The 20,328-nt window shown below is 41.0% G+C and overlaps 2 protein-coding genes across 9 annotated transcripts in view; one reads left to right on the top strand and one right to left on the bottom strand.

Annotated features, from left to right (window-relative positions):
• The window catches only part of Gne (glucosamine (UDP-N-acetyl)-2-epimerase/N-acetylmannosamine kinase), a 50,720-nt gene extending 47,289 nt beyond the window's left edge, over window positions 1-3,431 (top strand). For all 4 annotated transcript variants that reach the window (XM_033758958.1, XM_010619365.3, XM_010619366.3 and 1 more), the window contains 2 exons: window positions 118-234; window positions 1,393-3,431. In XM_033758958.1, coding sequence (XP_033614849.1) covers window positions 118-234; window positions 1,393-1,628 — 353 coding nt within the window. In that variant the 3' untranslated portion in view covers window positions 1,629-3,431. The remainder of the gene's footprint in view (window positions 1-117; window positions 235-1,392) is intronic.
• Window positions 228-20,328, bottom strand: part of Clta (clathrin light chain A) — a 26,751-nt gene continuing 6,650 nt past the window's right edge. Inside the window, exons 2-7 of one of the 5 annotated variants that reach the window (XM_010619368.3) lie at window positions 18,715-18,752; window positions 17,608-17,725; window positions 13,205-13,316; window positions 8,419-8,472; window positions 7,040-7,075; window positions 5,641-6,080 (exon numbers count right to left, since the gene is read on the bottom strand). In XM_010619368.3, the coding sequence (XP_010617670.1) occupies window positions 5,909-6,080; window positions 7,040-7,075; window positions 8,419-8,472; window positions 13,205-13,316; window positions 17,608-17,725; window positions 18,715-18,752 (530 nt within the window). In that variant the 3' untranslated portion in view covers window positions 5,641-5,908. Of the gene's footprint in view, window positions 348-5,640; window positions 6,081-7,039; window positions 7,076-8,418; window positions 8,473-13,204; window positions 13,317-17,607; window positions 17,726-18,714; window positions 18,753-20,328 lie in introns of those variants that run through there. The other 4 variants (XM_010619369.3, XM_033758959.1, XM_010619371.3 and 1 more) reach the window with 4 other exon arrangements.

Genomic DNA, 20,328 nt, shown 5'->3' with positions numbered 1-20,328 from the left:
GACAATGCACATGTACGTTTGTGGATGGGTGGATTTGTGATTATAAGAAGAAAACGCCTTCTCACTTAGAGGGCTCAGTGCCAATAGGCACTAATGACTGCTTTTCACTTGGTTCAGAGGACCTGCTCTTGGTGGAAGGGATGTCAGTGCCAAAAGATGAAGCTGTGAGTGCACTTCATCTCATCCAAGCTGCAAAACTTGGCAATGCAAAGGCCCAGAGCATCTTGAGAACAGGTAAGTCTGTGGCTCCAGCAGCTGTGCACAGCGGGTGGCCTCAGATGCATCAGGGCTGTCTCTCCGGGGTGTGGTACTCTGTATTGTCTGTTCAGAGGCTTTTTTCCCATGAACTGAGAGAAAAATGGAAATGCGTGTAAGGTATTTGTCAATATGACCTTTTTTTCTGTCTCTTTAGTTTTTGAGACAGGGTCTTACTGTATTCAGGCTGGTCTCAGACTAGAGGCAGGGATTGCAGGTGTGCACCACCATGGCTGATTAGCATTGCCTTTTAAAACAGGTCTTTGACTTAATTTTACAACTATTGAAAATACATCTACTTTGTAGAATATTTATAGAAATGTAGGTAAGCAGTAATAAAAAATATCACTTAAAAGTTGCTATTCAGAAATATCAACTATTAAAATTTTCTGTTCTGTTCATTTTTTTACATAGCTGAGATTATATTGTATAGTAGAGGCTTTTTGTTTTTGTTTTTTGAGACGGTCTTGATATGTAATTCAGGCTGGCCTTGGACTATGTAGTCCAGGTTGGCCTCGAACTCACAGAGACTCTCCTGCCTCAGCCACCCAAGTGCAAAGATTATAGGTGCATCCAGCACACCTGGCTGGTACACCATGCCTGGCCCTACATTTTTTCACTTCAAGACATCACATAAACTAGGCATAGTGGTGCCTGTAATCCCAGCACTTGAGAGGCTAAGGCAGGAAGAGGATCAAGAATTGGAGGCCAGCTCTGACTACCTAGTAAGTTTGAAGCCAGCCTACGTTACATAGTGAGACGTTGTCTGAAAAAATAAAATCACATGATAGTTTTCTCATATCAAGAATAAATCATGGTGTGCGCTTGTAAGTCTAAGTGCTGAGGAGGTGCTGAGGCAGAAGGGTCCCTTGAGCCTAGTAGTTCAAGACCAGCCTGAGTGATAGACTCCCATCTCTTAAAAAAAAAAAAGAAAGAAATCAGGAACAGCCTTTAAAACAATGCTTCTTGGGCTAGGAATAGAGCTCATAGGTAGAATACTTGCCTAGCATGTGTGAGTGATCCTAAGTTCAGTCCCTAGCAAAAATAAAATGTTTCCCACTATATAATATAAATATACTTCACCATTACTGGCCACTGGTTCTTTCCTTTTGATTTAGCTGTTTGTTTTTTCTGTAGCTGGAACGGCTTTGGGTCTTGGGGTTGTCAACATCCTGCACACGATGAACCCCTCCCTCGTAATCCTGTCTGGAGTCCTGGCCAGTCACTATATCCACATTGTCAAAGACATCATCTGCCAGCAAGCCTTGTCTTCGGTGCAGGATGTGGACGTGGTGGTTTCGGATCTGGTGGATCCCGCCCTACTCGGTGCTGCCAGCATGGTGCTGGACTACACAACACGCAGGATCCACTAGGCCTCAGGGGTGAACATGGACGAGACTCAGGAGCGCCTTAGTGGAATCAACTTCTCTTTTTAGATGAACATATCTTAAAAAGCAAATGTAGTATTTATTTAACTGCAGGCAGTGTTGGCAGAGAGTGCTTTTGCTTTTCTGTGCTTTCGGATATTTTCCTAATAGTCATTTAAGTGTAAACCTTGTAGGTTCTACTCACAACTTCTAAGCCAATAGGAGCCACAGTAGTAGATCCAGAAGCCTTAGGACTCTGCCTGCCAAGGTACCATGAGACCTGTAGGCCTGCCTTGGGATGCGAGCTTCATGTGTGCATTTTGGTTAACAGCCCTTCCTCCTCTAACCCCCAACTCTGATCACAGAAGGAAATCCAGTCAGGGAACAGGAGAAAATCTTAACAGGAAAGGCTTATGTACTTTTTAAAAACAGCTTTATTGAATTATCTTTAAGGCATACAATTTAGTAAGTTTTGACTTATTTACCTGTGATACCATTGCAGCAATCAAGACATTGGACATTATCTGTCACCCCCAAATGTCTTTGAGGAAAGGTGTTATTACTGTAGCAGAACCTGTAAGAGACTTTAGGGCTATGAATTAGAGTGGCCTTAGTGACCTTGTCCTTAGAGACAGCTTATAAGCCACTAGGATTTAGAGCCTCTGAAAGATTATCCCAAAGGGTCTTTGCTCCTGACAGCAGACACTTCTCCCTTTAGGAGCTTTTCATTTTCTTTGGACTGGGGCCCCCCAAGTGTCTGTGAAGGTAGTATATGTGTGAGTACACCTAGAGCCCCAATCTGAGGACCCGGATTCTAAGATTGTTTTAACTGATGGCAAAACATAAAAGTCAAAGTTCTATTAATTGCAATCTAGAAGAAATATTAACTGTAACCATTTATTAAGTGCCTACTGTGTACCAGGCTCTGAACTAGGTGCTTCATATACATTATCTTAAATTCTCATGACGTTTGAGATAGATATTTGAATTCTCATTTTATAGAACTCAAGATTACTGTGTTTAAATGACATACCCTCAGCTATGGGGCTGACGAGTCAGAGAGGGTTTGATGCGTTTTTCTGCTAAGCCACACAACACTTCATTTCACAAACATGTTCAAAATGCTAATACATTCAATTTAGGCTAACAAAAGCTTTAATAAGAATACCTGATTTGCAAATGACTCAATTTATTTTTTACCCCATTCCTCAGCTGTGAATTTAATCAAATATTCCTTCCATACTGTTGAAATCTTGCCAGTACAGTATTTGCTCTTGATAGGTTTTTATGAGTATTTGTAGATGATCTAAAAGATATGAATATATTTTTCAAAGAAGAACTTTTTTTAGAAAAGCCCGAAGGTTTCTAGAATGTATTATTTCAGTGCTGACAGAAAAATGAAATTAAAGCAATTAATATTGCATTTGAGTGATTTCCTTCCTGGTGGGTTAATGTCAGAAAGACACGACAGCTGAGTCCTGGAACTCTGCCAGCCCTTAGTCTGCAGGGCATGCTTTTGTTCCACATTCCAGGATAGCTCAGGCACCAATGTCTGGGGTGAGGTGAACTCTGTCATGCAGGGACATCAATAGGCCCATGGTGAAACCTGTTATCACTGTATCCCAAGCAACTGCACTGCTACCAAGTTTCATGCCAAATAGGTGAAGGGATGGATGGTAATGAATCAAAAACCAAATCTTAAGGTTTAATTAAATGTATAGAAAGACTAGTATATTCTGACATAAATTATGTTTAAATAATCATTCTCTAATTTATTTTAATGTAAATATTTTGTTGTTTTGAGCCAAAATCTAAAGAAAAAACAAATACATTTGCTTGCTGAAATTTTAACTGTTGCATTTTGTGTTGTTCTTAAGCATTCCCCTTCCCAGAAAGATTTAATTATTGCACTGCATTTTTAAAAATTATATAACTTAAGGCATCTACTATCAGCGTTTTCTTAGTAACAAAAGCCTATTAATAGAAAGTAATCATGTAACATTTAAAATTTGACCTAAAAAAAGTAAAATGCTCCAAAAGAGGTTTGAAACTAAACGTTAAGCGCCCACTGAATCCCTGGACCAACTAGGTTCCTCCTTTTATGCAGCCCATAGGTTGGTAAAGCAGGCAATAAAACAATCCCAAGTTATGACTACTGTGCAACATTTGAAAGATATGCGAACAGTTGTTTTCTCTTTCATAGTTTCTGTGGGTCCAGAATTTGGGAAAATATCTGGCTCAGAGGGACTTAGCTGGAGCTAGAATAGCAGACAGAATATCCCTGAACTAGCCAGGCATTTCTCCCAGAAAGTTACAGGTTCTCAGGTTGTGTGTAAGCTAGTTTGGCTTCCTCACAGTGTGGCAGCTTCACATGCTAGCCCAGTGGTGGTGAACCTATGGTCCACGTGCTGCAGCAGGCTGTTTATATCACTGAAAGCTCTAAAAGGCTCATCATCACTCTGCTAGTTTTTCTATATGATGGCTCAGGGCTACCAGCGAGATTGGCCCAACAAATCAGCTATAAGCTGCATTGCCTTTTATGACTCACTGGAAGTCACAGAGCATCACTTTCACGCATAGTCACCTCTTGATCTGGATGTCACATTTCACCTTTTACAACTGCCACATCCCCCCATCACGAAGTTTATCTGGTAGGGAAGCGAGACTGGTTGAGATTATAGTACCACAGCAGTACCAACAAGTAGGCTGTGCCAGGCAGAGAGTCATGGGCTATAAGGGGAAGGAATAAGAGAAGGCATCGTGGAGATGGCCTTGGTTCTTCAGATTTTGACATCTTGAATGGTACTGTGTAGATCCTTTAGTAACAGTTTGTGAATGACTTTTACTGCTTCTGTGCAATTAAGAGGAATGTACCAGGCCTGGTGGGGCACAGCACTCTGAAGACTAAGGCAGGAGGATTTCTGACCCAAACTACATAGCAAGACCCTGTCTCAAAAACCAAAAAAGCAAAAGCAAAAGGAATGAATACAGCAGCCAAAGAAGTGAGCTAGATCAAGGAAAAGCCTGAGAAGCCAGGATGGTAACATAAGCTCCACACATAATTAGCGGTGGAGGGATATTTGCCTCAATCTCCAGTATGGAAATAACATCAGATAACTATGCAAAAGGTTACTGAATGACAGCTTTATTATTTGCTTGGAGTATCAACTAGAAAGATCAGGTTCTGAGGACAGGTGATCATTGTGTCGGAACACCATCTCCTAGAAGCACCTGTTGTACACGTCATCAGCATAGTCCAACAGAGCTTTCTGGGAGGAGCAAATGCTCCATAATCTGCATTGTCTGATTCAGCTACCACCTACCTACATGTGGCTAATGAGCACAGCGAGTGTGACTAGTGCTAATAATGTACTTTTAATGAAATAACTACTGTGCTTAGTACTGTATTGGGCAGTCTAGATCTACATGAAAGTTTTTACAAAAGAAATATGAACTAGATACTTGGGATGACACAGACCCTCAACATGTTACAGGAATTGAGTGGGATATCCTGACAGGTTTACTGTCTTGATCCAAAGGATGACTATAGGTCTTACTCTAGACTACATACTCCAGACACACTACTGTGGAAATATATACTGTCCAAAAAACTAAGTGGTGGTGACAAATGTCTAGGTTGATAAAAGGTTTCAGGGAGGGATATGTCTTAAGAGGTAGGTGATAAGGAATTAACTTTTAGCATGCAACTCCCTTTTCGTGTTTTTTTTAAACCCGGTACCAGGGATTGAACATAGGACCTTGCGCTTGTGAGGCAGGTGTGGTGCCACTGAGCTAAATCCCCAGCCCTGCAACTCCCTTTTCTAATGAACATTTCTACATAATTCTATTATAGAAAAGAGAGACTTAGAACTATTTTAGTTTAAGGTTGGTGTGGGTGCCTAATGGCTGTGCTTCCTCAGCCCTAGAAATGATAAAAGAGAATTGCTCATTCCTTTAAGCCTCACTCCAAACTACAGCACATCTTGAAGTCAATGAAGAAGCTTCATTTATATTGTTTTGAAAGAGAAATTTATTCTCAGAATAATGCACAAAAGCACAGGTTGAGGCTACTGTTGGGAGCTTCCACCCTTCCTCTTCCTCCTCCTCCCTCCTCTGAATGCCAGGGAGAACACAGTTGAAGTAAACATGCAATCACAAACAATGATCAACTCTAAAGACAAAACGTTTGGTCCAAAAGAACTCAACATAATTAATCCAATTACTGTGAACAGCTTCACTGAGTAGGATTAAGGTATTGCAGATGTAGTGTTTCCAAGGGTGGCTCTTCAGTGCACCAGGGGGGCCTGCTTGAGGGAGATGAGGACTGAGCGCATACGGGAGACATCTTTGGCCTGCTTGCTGGACTTGGGGTTAAAGTCACACAGCCGGGCCACCCGTTCCCACTCTGTGCCTGGGGACGACTCATCAATGTCATTTATAAAGGCTTCTTCTGCTGCCCTGGAAGCAACAACAAAATATGTTGGTTTAATGTAGAACCCTCTTTGAGTAACCTTGTGGCTGCCTTGCTACTGAAAAGTAACTGCCTCTTTATGCCTGACTCAATGTCATTCTGGCTTTCCCAAGAGTTAACAGTCCCTGGCCCAGGTCATACTTAAGGGCAGACACATGGCCAGTTCTTCTTGGCACAGGGTGCCAGGGTGCTGTGTAAAATGGTGGAATACAGGTGTCTGATTCAGGGCTTTCTCTCTCTGTCTGGCTATTTCTGCTCCCACGGAGCATTACAAAAGCAAGTCACTGGCCAGCTATGAACTGCTTTCACTAACAACTAAGTAGTAAGCTGGTCAAGGACTTGGCAAGTAGCTTATGCTGGGCTGCAATGAGCTTCAAGGAAATTTCAAGACTTCTAAAAAGCCTACAGGTCATTGCACAATAGCCTCTAGATTTATTCCTAAGGCTGGAGAGAAATAGGGCAGATCAAAAGGAATTCAAGACAAAGCTCCCATGCTAGCAGGCACTGAGACTAAAGCCATTCTGGAAAGGGGTTTGTTAGGACATTCTCAAGTTCAGCCAAAAGTTTGCCGTTTTTCTCTCCAGCCAGGTGCCTGGGGCCACTCAAGGCACATTCTGGCAGGAGAGCCAATGTGAGCTGCTTTTTGGCAGGATGCAGCTCCAACATTCTTTCACATCAAGTTCAGCCCACCCCCAGTGGGGAACTAACTGGTGGGAGCTACAGCCCAAAGGACAGTGGTTAAAAGGCGGGAAGACACAATATATTCATTTACTCCAACAAGCACCACGGGCAAAGCAAAAGCAATGGAGATGACCGGTCTGTGGGGACAAAGGGGTGGCACTGTCACAGGGATGGCCGTGGCAAACACCGCTGAAGCCCAGAGCCACTACAACACTGCGACTTCATGGCACACACAGTTAGGGGCAGTGAGAAAGGTTTACTTAACTGTTCTAGGCTGTAGCAAGGATGGTTTATGTTTGTGCTTAAAAGTGAAGAGAAGAAAAGAAACGAGAGAAATTTTAGGTCAGATATAGAAAATGAGAATGAGTTCAATGCAGATGGTCAGTAAGCTAGACATGCCCTTGCCACTCTATCTATGCTTGGGAACGTGCAGCTGGCTTTGCTGGGCCACCCTGCTGCCCAGCAAAACCAGACTTGACCTTTCCAGTCTCCATTTCTACTCCAGAGAGAATGTGTACAAAGTCAAATCGAACAGCACCTGTAGGTCCAACATTTCACAAGTCTCCCTGCAAATGTACCTGGGGGCCCAGGTAACCTAGTCCTCTCTTTCAATAGGGTGAACATTAAGGCCACGAGCACTAAAAGGTTTTACAGAACTTAGCCTGCCATCCACCACCCACATGTTCCTAATTCTCCTCTACTCCATCTTCATCTCCTTTTATAAAAAGCTGGACCTAATTTTTTTTTTTTTTTTTTTTGGTAGCAGGGATCAAACTCAGGACCTTGCGCTTGCAAGGCAGGCATGGTACCACTGAGTTAAATCCCCGGCCCTGTACTTAATTTTTAGCGAGGAAACAGAGAGGGCTGTTTCCAAATCTTCAGCCATATCACTTTGATAACAGGAAACTTTCCCAAAGAAGATGCAGTTTTTTGAGGGAAAGCTAAAGTCACCCCTTTCAGATGGTTTTGCCTATCTAGACCTCAAAACTGGGAACCTTTTTATGCTGGGCTGGGGGACTGGGCATCTGAAGCTGGCCACTAAACACAAATTTATGACATGTAAGATCACAGAGAAACAATGACGGACACCCATCAGAGACAACCCTTCTGCCCTGGACTCCCCTGCCTGAACCTGAAGGAGAGGAAAACAATCTCAAATTCTTAAAGGATTGAGTATAGAAATGTCAGAGCTTCCACAGCTTACTCTGGTAATGCAAGGTGCTGCTGCTCACTGGCTCCTAACCTCCTAGGACTTTTACCTGCTTCCAGGTGGGGAACCTTCTCCTTCCACCCAGGGCAGGAAGGCAATAGGTCTGTAGTAGCAGTGGCAGCAACAGCAAGAGGTCAGAGTTCACCCAAGTCCTACCCTCTTCCAGACAAGATCACAAAGGACCATGTTTTGTAAGGGAGTTAGCTTGCTTCCCTCCAAAACCCCAAATATGAAAAATGGCCATCAGAGGGTACGAAGTAATAATTCTGCAAGACCAGCAATGGATCACACCCCAGTTTATCAACTCACAGGCAGCCCCCACAGTGCCAATTTGAAATATTTAAAAAAGCAAAGCATGTTGTGACATAAAAGGAGCATTAACTCTAAACAAAAAGTAGAAAGAATCAAAACAAGGAATTAGTTTTGCAACATACACATAACCAATCACGTCAGCGAAGGGTTGTTTGTAGAAAGCTTCATCTGCCACCCTAGACAGCAAGAGGTCCAAAAGGCAGGCAAGCAGGCAGGAAAAAAGAGAGAACATTGAGAAGCAGTAACATCTAAAATCCACAATAGAGGTGTGACTGGGCTCTGGGGAACTGCTCCCCGGGCACTGTCCTAAGCCCTGGAAGGCTTCCAGCACTGGACACTCCAGCAAGTTGAAGCTTCCCACTGGCCTCCTGCACAGGGCTCCTCCATGACAGCACGTGCTGCAGCTTCAGCTCTGAGGCTTACCCACAATGATATTTTAAAATGCACCCAATTGTAAGCTAAGCCCTTCATGTACATTATGTTGCTTCAATCCTCAATTGCAACAACCTGTGCCACGCAGTGCTCTCGGCCCACTCTACAGATGTGGCAACTGAGGTGCAGAGATGAAGCAACCTGCTCAGTGACACTACAGGGGCAGCACTTAGAACCCACAAGCAGGCAGCCTGGTTGTAAGTGCAGTTTTGTTTTGTTTTGAACCATACATTAAACCTGTTTCCCAGCTGGTGTGCTCTCGGGAAGCCACGCCATCTTTCTACCAGACTCAGTAAATATCACTGGGCATGAACACTGCTCGCCACCAAATGCCCTTGCCATTGGTCCTAAAGATTTACTCCCAGATCCCAGATTATCCAAATGTCTTCTTTACCACACTGGCTGAGTGGGATAACTTTCTGGACTCTGGGGAACATGTTTGGTCATTTCAAAAGCCCTACTTCAGAGAAAAAAAAAAGCAGCCCAGTCTAGTGGTCTAGAAAAGGAGTGCTAGACTCAGTCCTGGTTTCTGTGTGTCCCTAACCTTGCTCAAGAAGCTGGAACACTTTCTGAAGACCTCTATGCCAGACTGACTGGCACTGATGAATACAGAGCTTCCTCCTCCCTCACTCTCGGTTGAGGAAGATCAACACAGCAGGGTGCTGGGACTTACTGTGAAGGAGTAGGAGAAATGTCTGGAGAATTCTGCACTGCAAGGGACAGGCTGGGCGTGACTGCTGCTCTAGACTGAACCAACCCTCAGCCCAGCCATCAGCATCCACTATGCTGAGCAGGGAAGCCTCTTCAAGGTCTCTCAATTGGCCTCTGCCCAGGTGGTTTAGGGTAGGGGCAAGTGGAATGGGGATTTTTAAAGGATAATCATGCCCAGTCATTAACAGAGGCATGCATATTTATTTGAAGACAAATTCTAATAATTTTAGTTTCAGTTTATTTTGATACTCACACATATGCTTTTCTCTTCCATTTTGGTTTATACACAAGGAGGTGTTTTGTGGAAATTTAGAGAAAGCAAAGAGAACAGCCTTATTATAAGTCAAAGTGACTCAGCAGGAAAACAGTTGTTCGTGGGCCAAGTCAGTGGGAGGAAAAGCAAAGGCAGGCCAGTGTATAAGGAGAATCCTTTTAGTTTACACAAAGGGCTACACCTAATTGATATCAACTCAGCTTGCTCTTAACTGGAAGAGAATTAAAGGTTTAATGGCTCCTGTCAAGGCATCACCACCATAACAAAGGCCTGAGTGTCAGGCTCTGCTCCTCTGCAGTTAGCCTCAAGACTAAAGAGCTTGTCAGTGACAAGCACAGCCCGTAAAGAACAAACAAAAAATTGTACATACTAAAGGCAAGCAGCCCCACCTGTTGGCTCTTCACCAAGCAGGAGAGGGATCTGAACGCAGTGACTGTCAGCCTGGGCAGGATGGGGCTCAGAGAACCTTGAGAAGGGAAGGAGAAAAATGCCTGACCAAGGACAAGCTCTGGAGCCCTAAGTACAATTCACTTTATTCAATAAATAGCCCCAAAGTAGGCATGGATTAAAACAAAACAAAAAAAAGGTCTACTATTGCTGAGAGTCATGGATTCCTCAAACTTTACCACACTTTAAAAGAGCTGAAAAGTCTCAGCACTAGTCAACTGTAACAAAGGAACTTTTCTCTTTTGTCTTTGAAAGAAAAATATTCTAGGGTTGCTCTCTATGAGGGAAATGCAGGAACTGGTTACTACTGTTCTGACCCCCGATAAAGGAATTCTTTTCTACAGAATAATTCATGACTATGCAATGACATTTAGGTCCTAACTTTGGATATAAGACATATGTAATCTGGGGACTGATAGAAGACTACAGATTGTGCATTTGGGACAAGGAACCCACCTGCCTGCTATACGCCTTCAAACCAGCATAGTGCCTAGCCCAGGTGTGCTGCCAATGCGTTGGTGATTGACTAGGTGGAGCATGTAGAAAACAAGTTGCCTGGGGACACAATTAACTGCATATCCTCTCTATCTCTCAGTCTCCTCTTATGAACTTTTCTGATTTTTCTCTGGGGTCCCCTTAACATCCAGCTATTGCAGAAGTCACCAAGTGAGAATGACACTTACTTCAAATGAGTATCCCATTTTCTTTTCTAAAAATATTCACTATTTACCTACACAGAAACAGACAATAGGGAATATTTATGGCACCTATTCCTTTAGACACTAAAGTTTAGAGCCAAACATGGACAGAGGAGGGGCAGTAGTTAACAATAGCAAAATCTCCAAGGGAGGGCATGTGCCATTGAAAGAAATTTTCCAGAATGATCTTCAACAGTTACTGTCTTCACCCACTGAAGAGCCACTGGAATAAAGTGTGAAGACCATCCTTTCAGTCCCAGGACCTTGGTGATGATGGCTAATGTGCCACCAACTTTAAAGGTACAGGTTCAGGTTTGTACTACAGTTTCCACAAGGCAAATGATCTGGTTTCTAAACAGATCTATGCTTTTAGTGTGTGGTGGACAAGTCTCTTCTCTTTGGAATTTGAGACATTCATCTGAGACCAGCCCTCTGATATTCTACAATTCCAAGAAGGACCGGGAGTGTAGCTCAATGGTAGAGTGCCTACCTAGCATGTGCAGGGTCTGGGTTCAATCCCCAGCACCACCAAAAAAGAAAAATGCAACAAGGACAACAACAGCAACTCCTATATTTCCAAGCAAAATATTTATCATACCTCTAACTTGGAGACAATCATCTTCTTAGGCTGACAACAGGTGTGTTTACTCTCCCAAAGACACCTGATTCCATACACAGAGAGGCAGCCTATTCTTAATAAGAGTATAGCAAAAATGGCTTGAAAACATTTCTGCAACAGGAAGCTGGTTTCCAACATATTCAAGGCTAAAAATCTAGGTCAAAGCGCTAAAGCCTAAGGGATCCTGCAAAGGGAGGTCAGCGCATTCTCTGAGCACCTCAGAGCAGCCCTGAGTGCTGAGGTAGATAGCTGGGGACATCGCTGCACCCACTCCCCGATCTTTCTTCACAGAGCTGGAGTTGCACCTGAGAAAATCATTCTGCGTAAGCACATGGTACAGGAGCCTACACTTCATGTTGACTACAAACTTAATAAAAGCCTCAGGCAGCTGGATGATAACCATCACCTCTGGCAACTAAACACCCATGAGAGAGCAGTCTCCACCATACTTGCCCTAAAACATCAAATGGAATCTGACAGGCACTCCTCAAGAGTACATCCCCTAGAAGGAAGGTGATCAGGATAGGCATGAGCCTGATATTTAAGAGGCAGCTGACAGAATAAAAATGACCAAAGGAACACAAAGAATGAAGGAAGAGCTGGTACAGAAAAGAAAGAGTCCAATGGATCAGGAATGCAGACCAGGGATGTAGCTCAGTGGCATTGCACCTGCCTGGTAAAACACAAGGTCCTGAGTTAGATTCCTGGTTCTGAGAGAGGAAAAAAAAAAAAGTATGTTCTGTCACACTTACTCCATAATGGCATCAGCTGGTTGGTGAAATGGTTAGTCTACTTTCCCGGCAGACTTCCATCCAACAGAGCTGCCAGAGATGAGCACGCCACACAATCCAGTTTCTGCCTGAGTACAGGAACCTAAGGATCCATCTAGAGAACTAAAAAACACCCCCAAGCATGTCTGAACTGTTTTTACACGAGGTGAGTGGAATGATTACTTTCTGGTGAAAGGTGCACTCTGAATCCAGCAGAAGAAAGCAAGTCAATCTTCCTACCTTGAGGGAAGCCAGGCTGCATATGCTTCTCTAAGCTACTTCCAAGAAGAAGAACTTCCAAGAAGTGAAGCACATTAAAATAGTTGCTACTTGACAGTGATACAAGAATGAATGCATTTTCATGCCACAACTATTTTACCATCAGTAAGTGAATAAAAGATTTCCTGAAAACATCTTAAGTCAATTTAAGATTCTCTTAAGACAGGTAAATACCCAGTGAACTAAATTCTCAAGTCACTGTGTTGGAATATCCATGGCTATCTAATTACAAAGCACATTTCCATGCTAATAGACCCTTTCACAAAACATCTTTTAGAGGGCAGAGTTGTACTTAGGGGACCCAACCTGACCAAGTCTATAATCACTTCCAAAGTAATGAGACCTTCATCTATTCATGAAAATGACCATTTGAGGATTCCATTTCCTCCATATAATCTATGAAATAATTTTCCCTTTCCAGAATCACACCATTATAGATGATGCAAACCTAAGTCTTACAGAGCTAAACTTGCTACAGTTTGAGATGGCTTAAGGAGGCTCAAACTGTGCCCACAAAACCCAGTAGACTTGCAACCACTGTGTTTCAAGTACTTTCTTGAAAACCTGCAAAGACATGTCATATTAAACAAGGCAGCAGCCAAGAACCTAGAGTGAGTGCTGAAAAATGAGATTTGATTCAGCCTTGGAAAAGCCATGCCAGAACTACCATGGACTCACCTGTTGTTTGCTTTTGTTTTCTGTAGCTGCTCATCCTGTCTTGCATACCACTCTTCTAGTTCCTTTATTGCTTTTTCTTTCCACTCTGCTTCTTGCTTCCGAGAATTGGCATCTTTGAAGGAACAGAAAAGACAGTACAGATGAAACAAAGCAGAAAGGTTTCATCAGTTTATTTTGATCTTATTAAATTTATGGTGTGTGTGGGTGTGTGTACCTGTTTGTGCTGGGGTAAGAGCAGGGAAGGGAAGAGATAGTAAAATTCTATTTTCCTTCTTTTTTAGAGATTAAACCTAGAGGCCCTGCAACCAAATTATATCCACAGCCCCTTTTTATTTTTGTTTTGAGACAGAGTGTCACTGAGTCACCCAAGATGGGCTCAAACTTGTAATCCTCCTCTTGCCTCAGCTTTCCAGACTGCTAGAATTACAGGTATGTGCTACCATGCCTGGTTCTATTTTCCCTCTCTGTACAACCAACTCTTGATATCTGAAACCCTACTTTTGGTCTTTCAACACATCTTATCCCAGTTCACTGACACCTTGGTGAGTCATTAATTGGACCTTGTTCACAAATCAATTGAATTCAATTCAGTGAGCAAAAAGAGGGGAGGAGTGGAAATAAACTTGGTGTGTGTACCTGTTTGTGCTGGGGTAAGAGCAGGGAAGGGAAGAGATAGTAAAATTCTATTTTCCTTCTTTTTTAGAGATTAAACCTAGAGGCCCTGCAACCAAATTATATCCACAGCCCCTTTTTATTTTTGTTTTGAGACAGAGTGTCACTGAGTCACCCAAGATGGGCTCAAACTTGTAATCCTCCTCTTGCCTCAGCTTTCCAGACTGCTAGAATTACAGGTATGTGCTACCATGCCTGGTTCTATTTTCCCTCTCTGTACAACCAACTCTTGATATCTGAAACCCTACTTTTGGTCTTTCAACACATCTTATCCCAGTTCACTGACACCTTGGTGAGTCATTAATTGGACCTTGTTCACAAATCAATTGAATTCAATTCAGTGAGCAAAAAGAGGGGAGGAGTGTGGAAATAAACTCATAATAAGAAAAAAAAAAAAGTCTTTTGGTGCACCAATGGGGAAAAAGGCAATTAGAGATAATGACTTAATAATAATGGTGTCAATATTAGTTTGGGTGGGATAATCATATTAGATGATCTTTTATTCTTCATACAACTACAGTCTAGATCCCAGGTTTGACAATTAATGGTTTTATAAAACACAGGGTGTCACTCACCACTACATATGGGAGAAGTGCTTCCATGAACCAGGGGACTGTGAGGAAAATTACCAGAGACAGAAATGATTCAGAACCCAAGAATGGCAGAACATAGAACATTAAAGTTAGAACCACAGAACATCTATTTCTAATCAGACTGCAGAGAGACTCCATGGCAAAGCCAGAGCAAACTTTAAAAAAATTCCACTGGAAAGAATTGCAGGGCTTCCAGTTATCAGTTCACCAAAGGTTCTAGAAATGACAAAGAGAAATTGCACACCAAGCAGGTTTGCCAATTGGAGTCTCAAACGAAGTTGCTTAGGCCTAAATACAGTTTTCCCTAAGACATATAGTTTAAGAGACACATGTCGGTGTATTGAGATATAAATGAATACACATCACAGCTACTGGTGTAGTGGACACTGAAGGTACTGATACTTCAACTGGCTACCCAGTGATCTAGACAAAGTTCTAAAAATGCAGAGCAAAAGCCCAACCTGCAATTAGTATGTTTGAGAAGAATAAAAGCATAGTAGAGGTGTCAAGTAACTACTTGAAGGGGAAAAAAAACCTGAGACATTCTTGGGTATTTTTAGAGCCTTTGCAAGAAATGTCTTGTAGCAATTTGTAGAAATCTATGTCTGTAACTACAAGAAATAGCCTAGTAGCATCTGGAAATCCTCTCAAAGTTTCAGATTACAAAGAACTTTTTCATAGAAGAGTTTTTATATTTTATTAATATATGCTTGTATTAGATTACAAAGAACTTTTCAGAAATTATCTTGGACTTTCTACTGACAGTTTTAAAGTAGTCCCAGTAAACTTCTGATATGTGCCTGTGCATGGCATGGCGTGTGCACAATAGAGGATGCTATGTTGCAATGAGGTGCAGTGGGTTGGTGGTGCCCTGTGAGCATGGAATTGAAAAATATCAAACATTTTTAAATGTAAAGTCTCCTCTGATAGTGGAGGAAATTAATTTCAAAAGAATACTTTTTGATTGGGTAGTATTTACTTTCACTGTAGTCTACTGACCATTAAAAACTTTTACTATGTATTAGGACTAAAATATCATGGAATTTTTCAAAATTAACTGTTAAAAAAGTAGTCTAATTTAAATGAAAAATGAACCATTTGTAACAGAGTATAGTTCTGCATAAAACAATGCATTTAATTGTTTTTCTGACATTGACAGATTCAAGAAGTGCCACTGGCAGTAATAATTTAGAATTCTTCAATGCTTAGCTTGACAAGACAAAGATCCAAGCCTGAAAACAAATCTCTTTTGAGTCCAAGAGGGTGGAAAAGATGAACTTTCCCCTTAGAGAGCAAGGCACATTGACAGGTGCCTCTTCTGACCAGCCTCATTATTATGTACAGAAAAGAAAATAATTTCAGAACACAACCAGCAATTAAGCTGAAAACCACTGACACTAATTCTCTTTTAGTTCCTTGTACTTTCTCACAGTTCTTGCAGAGAAAAAAGGTGATAAGTGACGAAACACCTTATGTGTGAACGAATTCAACTGGAATGCAAGGCCAAATGTTCAACTTTCCTCAAGAAAACAACTCTCAGCCAGGCACGGTGGTACATATCTATAATCCCAACATTTGGGAGACTGAGGTAGAAGAATCAAAGTTATAGGTCAGCCTGGGGTATATATTAAGTTCAAGGCTGACCTGAACTGCATAGAGAGACCTGTCTCAAAAACAGAAAAGGAAAGAATTTAATGAATTCTTCCACCACTAGAATATACTCTCTGAGAGGACTAATTTTGCTAATGTTAGAAAAAGAGAAAACACAAAGCTAGATTTGATAACACTAAAAATACCCCAGCAATTCTAACACCATCTAAGTCCTGTCTTTAAGCCTAACCAAAATATACACAAAGAACAAGGAGGGGCCAAAGATGCTAGCTTCTCAAGACCTATGTCCATCTTCATAAAACTGAACTATCCAATATAACAGCTACTGGCCCTATATGGCTACTTAAATTTATTAAAGTTGAAGAAATTTTAAAATTAAATTGTGCAGTCACTCTAACCACATTTCAAGTACTTAAGAGCCACATGTGGTCAGTAGCTAGTGTACTGAACAGCAAAGATATTGAGAATTTCCACCATCAAAGACTATTATATATAGTGTTGCTGTTCAGATTCAAACTTAAGTACGTCTTTGTTCTGAAAACTACATAAACTAGATATAAAAGATCTGGCATCAACTGGCTATGTCATCTAGATTGAGTCCTTTCCTATTTCTGGGTGTCAGCTATCCCACTTGAAAAGGAATTGTATTTTCATTAGGTCAGTGGTTCTCAAGAAGGAATGATGCTGTTCACATGTTCACATCAGTTATATAGAATGCCCTCGATTCTAGATGTACAGTGAATTAGATGTGAAATATGCATCTTAAAACAGATCAGCTAATAAAAAGTACACGTAGCAAGGTGTGATGGTATATGCCTATAATACCAGCACTCTGTGGGGATGAAACAGGAGGATTACAAGTTTGAGCCCTGTCTAGGCAATTTAGGAGACCATGTCTCAAAATAAAAAAGAAGCTAGGCTATAGCTGCTCAGTGTGAAGGCCCTGGGTTCATCCCAAGTACTCAAATCCCCAGTACTCAAAAAATAAACAAACAAACCAACAAACAGGAGCTGGGGGTGTAGCTGTGTAGTAGAGTACTTACCTACCATGCATGAGGCTAGGGTTCAATTCCAAGCACCACACAAAAATACTGCATAGTATCTTTAGTGTGAGAAACAAAGTGTAAATATAAGGACTAAAAGGTATAATAGATAATGTGAAATAGGAAGAAAGGTGCAAAGGGGAAGTAGGAGGGACAGGGGAAAAGAAAGAAGGGAATGGAATTCACACGAGAAGATTAAAAAATGGAAACAAAGTCTTTGTAGACAGGGAGGGGTTGAAGGGTAGACAGGGGAATGGGGGAAAAATAAAAACCAAAATGGATTATGTAAAGGTGAAAATTTCCAATGATGAATGTCATTATACAGTATACCTTAAATGTACCAATAGAATTAATTTAAAAAACAAACAAACAAAAAAGCCCACACACAGACACTCTAATTTAAATTAAAAAGGGATAAAGGTAGAATTCAGGTCAACCATTCTACTGCAAATAGACAACTCAAAGATAGAAAGGGATTCCTTACCAAGGGCTTCCAAACGTTCAGTTTGCTCTTCTCTCCATTTACGGATACTTTCAGGTTCTGATTGCAATCGATCCACTTGTGAAATAGCTGCATAACTGTCTGTTGGACCATTACTCTCCTTAATACAAAACACAATTATGCTTTATCAGTGCCAAAAACTCCTTGAAATGTGCTTCATAAAAACTAGAACCTCTGGTTACATAGAGCACTGGTGGTTGTTGTAAAATGTTAAAGGATTATCTTAATAGCAACAATACAACCTTATGTACTAACAGAGCACTTTCAACATTATTGCACTGAATCCTTACAATCTCCAGGAAGGAGGAAAAGTAGCTATTATCTTACCTGTTAAAAAGTGGGACCTGAGTGGGAAAGTTGGGGGTGAATAAGTAACAGATGTATAAGGAAACTGTGTCATCAGTTTGCTTCCTCATTTGACAGAGATTATGTGATATCTTCAAAGTTAGCAAAGTACAAAGCAAAGCAAGGCTTGGATCCTAAGAATTCTAAATGCTGTTATACTATCTAGTAAAAAGTTCACTTAATACCATCTAATCAAATTGCAGCAAATTTTAAGAAAGACTCCAAAAGAAAATGTAACATTACTATAGTCACACCAGAAAGAGAAAGATTAAAAAGTAGGCAAATAAGGGAGGGGGTTCTTTACAGTAGGTAAGATTCAGGAATTAGCAGATAAATTAATAATGATTCAAACTGATGTTAATCTTTGGAGCCTTATTCCATTTGTTGAACTCGAGAATATTATCAGCTTAACTTAACTTTATAAACAATGGAAAGAATTATTTGATAATTCTCTTGTTACAGTGTTGGACAGAGTATATGGCACATGAGCTATTGTCATCATTATGAAGTTATTTCTTGAGAATAAATGTGATTAACACCAGGGCCAGGTCAGGAATATCTTAAGAGTCCCTTCCTGTTAATGGTACCTGTTTAAATCCTTTCACTTCGATAGTTAATATACCAGCTACTGATATATCCAGAAAAGCCACAAGACTGGCTTTTCTTTATAACCCAATCAATTCAAATTACAGGAAAAGAAGGCTCTCAACCATTACCATTTAACACAACCAATCAACTCTATACCTGGTAGTATTCTCCATTCATCACTCCATCAACAGCATCTGCAAAATATGAGATTTCAGTCTGTCAATCAGGGCTGGTCAAATGTTGGGCCAAATGATTATACAATGAAATTACTGTATGTTGTACATACTGTGAGCTACTCAATGTTAGCCCTATCATAGGTACTAGACATAACTGTTACTTTTTACTGAATGAATCAAAGACACACTTATATACAAATAACAACTATTGTGGCTTCATCAAAGTGTGGACAAGCTGTCCCTAAGTTTCCAAGTCCAAAACCTGTTTTCTAGCTTAGACAGATGACAACCTGGCAGAAGAGCCACACAGAGCCAAGTGTTTCTCTGGGAAAGATCTGGAGAAACCAAGGCTGGCCCAGAATCATCCATCATCATTAAGCAAAACCATCAGCTTCAATTTCAAACCGAGGTGCCTTCTTGAGGGTTTGGACTCTTTATACTATGGCTGGCCCAAGTTTGGTACCTAAGGGGCTACAGGTGAGAATTCTTGTTAATTCCTCCAGTCAAGTGATCACAGAGCTTTCAATGATAACAAACACACCACTGTGGCATGTATAATTTTGTCACCACTACCATTAGCACAAATCAATAATGATTTGAACATGCCAAATTAAGTCAGTGCTTTTAAGGATTTAAGATACAACTCAAAGTTTGATGTGCAATCCTTTTGGCACATTAGCTATTCATGAGCTAAATGAGAAAGTCCACCTCAAAAATATTTTTTCCATTAAGACCTATACACCTTTTACCTGTTCAACCCAAAATGGTTCCAAAGATCAAATATAATTTAAATACATAGTACTAAGTAGAGATTTTTAAAAATTAGGATTTCCCAACAGGTCTGGAGAAGGCTGCATGTCCCTCTGGAGGAGCTGCCCTGCCTCCTGTTGGAAAACCTCAATTTAAAACTCTGCTGGGGCCGTGGATTTAGCTCAGTGGTTCTGCCCCATGCTTCGCAATCACAAGGACTTGAGTTCAACCCCTGGTACCAAAAAAATAAAAAAACTCTACCAACATATTCTATTGTATTGGTTTTGCCAATTTACTACCTATTGTGTAGGACTTCTATATTATCTTATCCCTATTTTTTCAAACTTCAGTGACTGTCTTATTGCATGAGGGAGAAGGAAGATGAGAAAAGAGATGAACCTAAAAGATACAAGAGCCCAGGTAACAAGAGAAATGCCAAAGAGCATGGGCCACTATTAAGAGGCTCTCAGAAGGTAATACATTGGTAACATCAGTTTCCTAAAGGTCTGGGGCAGGAGAATCCAGCCTTGGTTTTCCTCTCTAACATACAAAGGTTCCATTCAAACCACTTCTCTGGCTTTCTTGATTCCCAACTAATCAAATCCAAGTTGAACTGCCTACCTATTCTACTGTCAATTCTAACATTTTATTTATTCTTTTACTTTTCCCAATTCCCCCTTTTGGCTTTGAGGCTATTGAAAATTTTTATAGACTATTTCCCTACCATGCTCTTCTTGATACCAAAAGATATTTTTTTAAAAAGAGAAATACAGACAGAAGAAAATGCCATGTAATCTCATCACTCAGCCCCACTGGTTTGTATCTTTTTTTTTTTTTTTTTTTT

Source organism: Fukomys damarensis, unplaced genomic scaffold, assembly GCF_012274545.1.
Source record: "Fukomys damarensis isolate Sample0158 unplaced genomic scaffold, DMR_v1.0_HiC HiC_scaffold_36, whole genome shotgun sequence".
NCBI lineage: Eukaryota > Metazoa > Chordata > Mammalia > Rodentia > Bathyergidae > Fukomys > Fukomys damarensis.
Note: the sequence above shows the minus strand (reverse complement) of the source record. Positions and strands in the feature narration are given on the sequence as shown.